Below are 2,106 nucleotides of genomic sequence, written 5' to 3'. Positions count from 1 at the left end.
ACACACACACACACACACACACATATATATATATATATATATATATATATACGTGTTTCCGTGTGAGTGTATGCATGTATGCAAATTAATATTCACGCATACGCATGTATGTACTCATATATATATGTATATATAAAGACGTACACAGCTGACGGGGCTGCAGTAGCTTACGACACAGGAGACATGTCACCGTAGCAACAGTGAACTATAAATTGCGCACAAAACACAATTTATAAGAAGTCACAGTAACTTTACCATAACAGTAAAAAAAAGAAACGCATTGCCTTACATGGGTCAGTTACATTCGTGTCTGCGTCTGCTGAGGGCTGGGTGTCTCAAGACAGAATGCTAAACTTGCATTCTAAATTCGAGTATGAGATTGCAGAAGAAATAGCTCTTTGAAGAGAGGTTCATTAGTGCCACCTTAGTCGACAAGATAGACGCTTTCCAAAGCTGTTTACTGAAGCATGTAATGCTACATTCGTCATCAGTTGCACATGAACCAGTGACTCACCTGTGGAATTTTACTACCAACATCGCTCATCTTCACATCTGTATCACATAAACGCATAATAATAATCTATACATACATACATACATTCGTAGGTACGAATATATATACATACATACATACATACATACATACATACATAGCTGCAATTATAGGAGCACTGCCTTTGTACCAGTCTTGGGATATGCAACTACGAGGGGCGTTCATTAAAAATTTCCCCTGACCCACTTCCGCTAATTGCAGGAAACCGAACATGTACAGATATAATCATACATGTCTCTACATGTCATATTGTGTCTTTCACGGCTGCTGAAGTGGACTAAGGTGTTATGATGGAGGCAGTTGAATGCAGATCAGTGATCAGGTTGAAAGGTTGTACATGAAAGGTCGTACATCAAAAAAGATTTTCGATGAGATGAAAGAAGTCTATGAATAAGTTTATGCGCTATCATTTGACGTAGTCTTGTCACGCGCCGGCATCGCTACTTCAAATGTGGTCGGACATCGGTGAAAACCGCTCCTATTCCTGGACGACCACATTCCATCATTGATGACGACACCATCCATAAAGTGGAAATCGCCATTTTGTGGGATCATCGCATAACAATTCAGCAACTAGCCCAAGAAGTGAAGATAAGTGTAAGATCCGTGGAAAATATCATTCACGACCATTTGCACATGCGGAAGTTGTCTGTACGATGGATTCCTCGGATGCTCACATCTTTTCAGAAGCAGGATCTAGTCAATTTCTCCCAGGCTCTTTTGGTAATGTGCCAAGAAAATGAGGAGGACTTTTGTGGCACACTTATCATACAGGATGAAACATGGGCCCATCGCTATGATCCTGAGACTAAAGTGCAGTCGCCGCAATGGAAGCATCATGATAACTCACCAACTCCAGAGAAGGCTCGTGTCCAACCCTCAGCAGACAAATTGAAACTCACAATCTTTTGGGATCAGCGCAGAGTGGTGATAATGGATTTCCTGAAAGGCACCACAATTAACGGGGCATATCATGCTACTCTGCTGCAGAGATCGCGGGACGCCATCAAAGCAGAGAGGGTGACATACTGACCAAAGGAGTCCGCCTCCTCCAAGAGAACGCCCCAGTTCACAATGCACATGTTTCCCAGATGAAAGCACACTCCTGCGGCTCCTTGCTCAACTCCCTTACTTTCCCAATCTCGTACCACCTGACCTCCACCTCTTTCCGATCATGAAGTCTTTTTTGAAGGGGAAGTACTTTTCGAATGATGATGAACTTATTTCCGAGGTAAAGTCTTGGCTCCAGACAAAACCTACCGACTTCTACAGACGAGGTCTTCACAGTTGCATAAAGCGATGGGAGAAGTATTACCATTGGTGGTGGCTACGTAGAGAAGGACTGATAATTATGCCAAGTCTCGTTTATTCCAGTTCTTGGGAAGTGGGTCAGAAGAAATATTTAATGAACACCACCCAGTCCGTATATGCACGAGAATACATGCATAAAACAAAAGATAAAACTCTGCACATACACTAACTTCAAATACATATACACTCAGATACATGCAAAAATACTCTGTTCATGTTGAAATCCCATTGAATGAGGCCTG

The 2,106-nt window shown here is 42.0% G+C and overlaps 1 protein-coding gene across 1 annotated transcript in view; it reads left to right on the top strand.

Annotated features, from left to right (window-relative positions):
• The window catches only part of LOC106879959 (uncharacterized), a 16,146-nt gene extending 14,561 nt beyond the window's left edge, over positions 1-1,585 (top strand). Inside the window, exon 2 of the mRNA XM_014929719.1 lies at positions 973-1,585. Coding sequence (XP_014785205.1) covers positions 973-1,585 — 613 coding nt within the window. The remainder of the gene's footprint in view (positions 1-972) is intronic.
• Positions 1,586-2,106: the final 521 nt, after the last annotated feature.

The sequence above is a fragment of the Octopus bimaculoides genome, chromosome 19, assembly GCF_001194135.2.
Source record: "Octopus bimaculoides isolate UCB-OBI-ISO-001 chromosome 19, ASM119413v2, whole genome shotgun sequence".
Lineage (NCBI taxonomy): Eukaryota > Metazoa > Mollusca > Cephalopoda > Octopoda > Octopodidae > Octopus > Octopus bimaculoides.
This window is presented reverse-complemented; position numbering and strand designations above follow the sequence as displayed.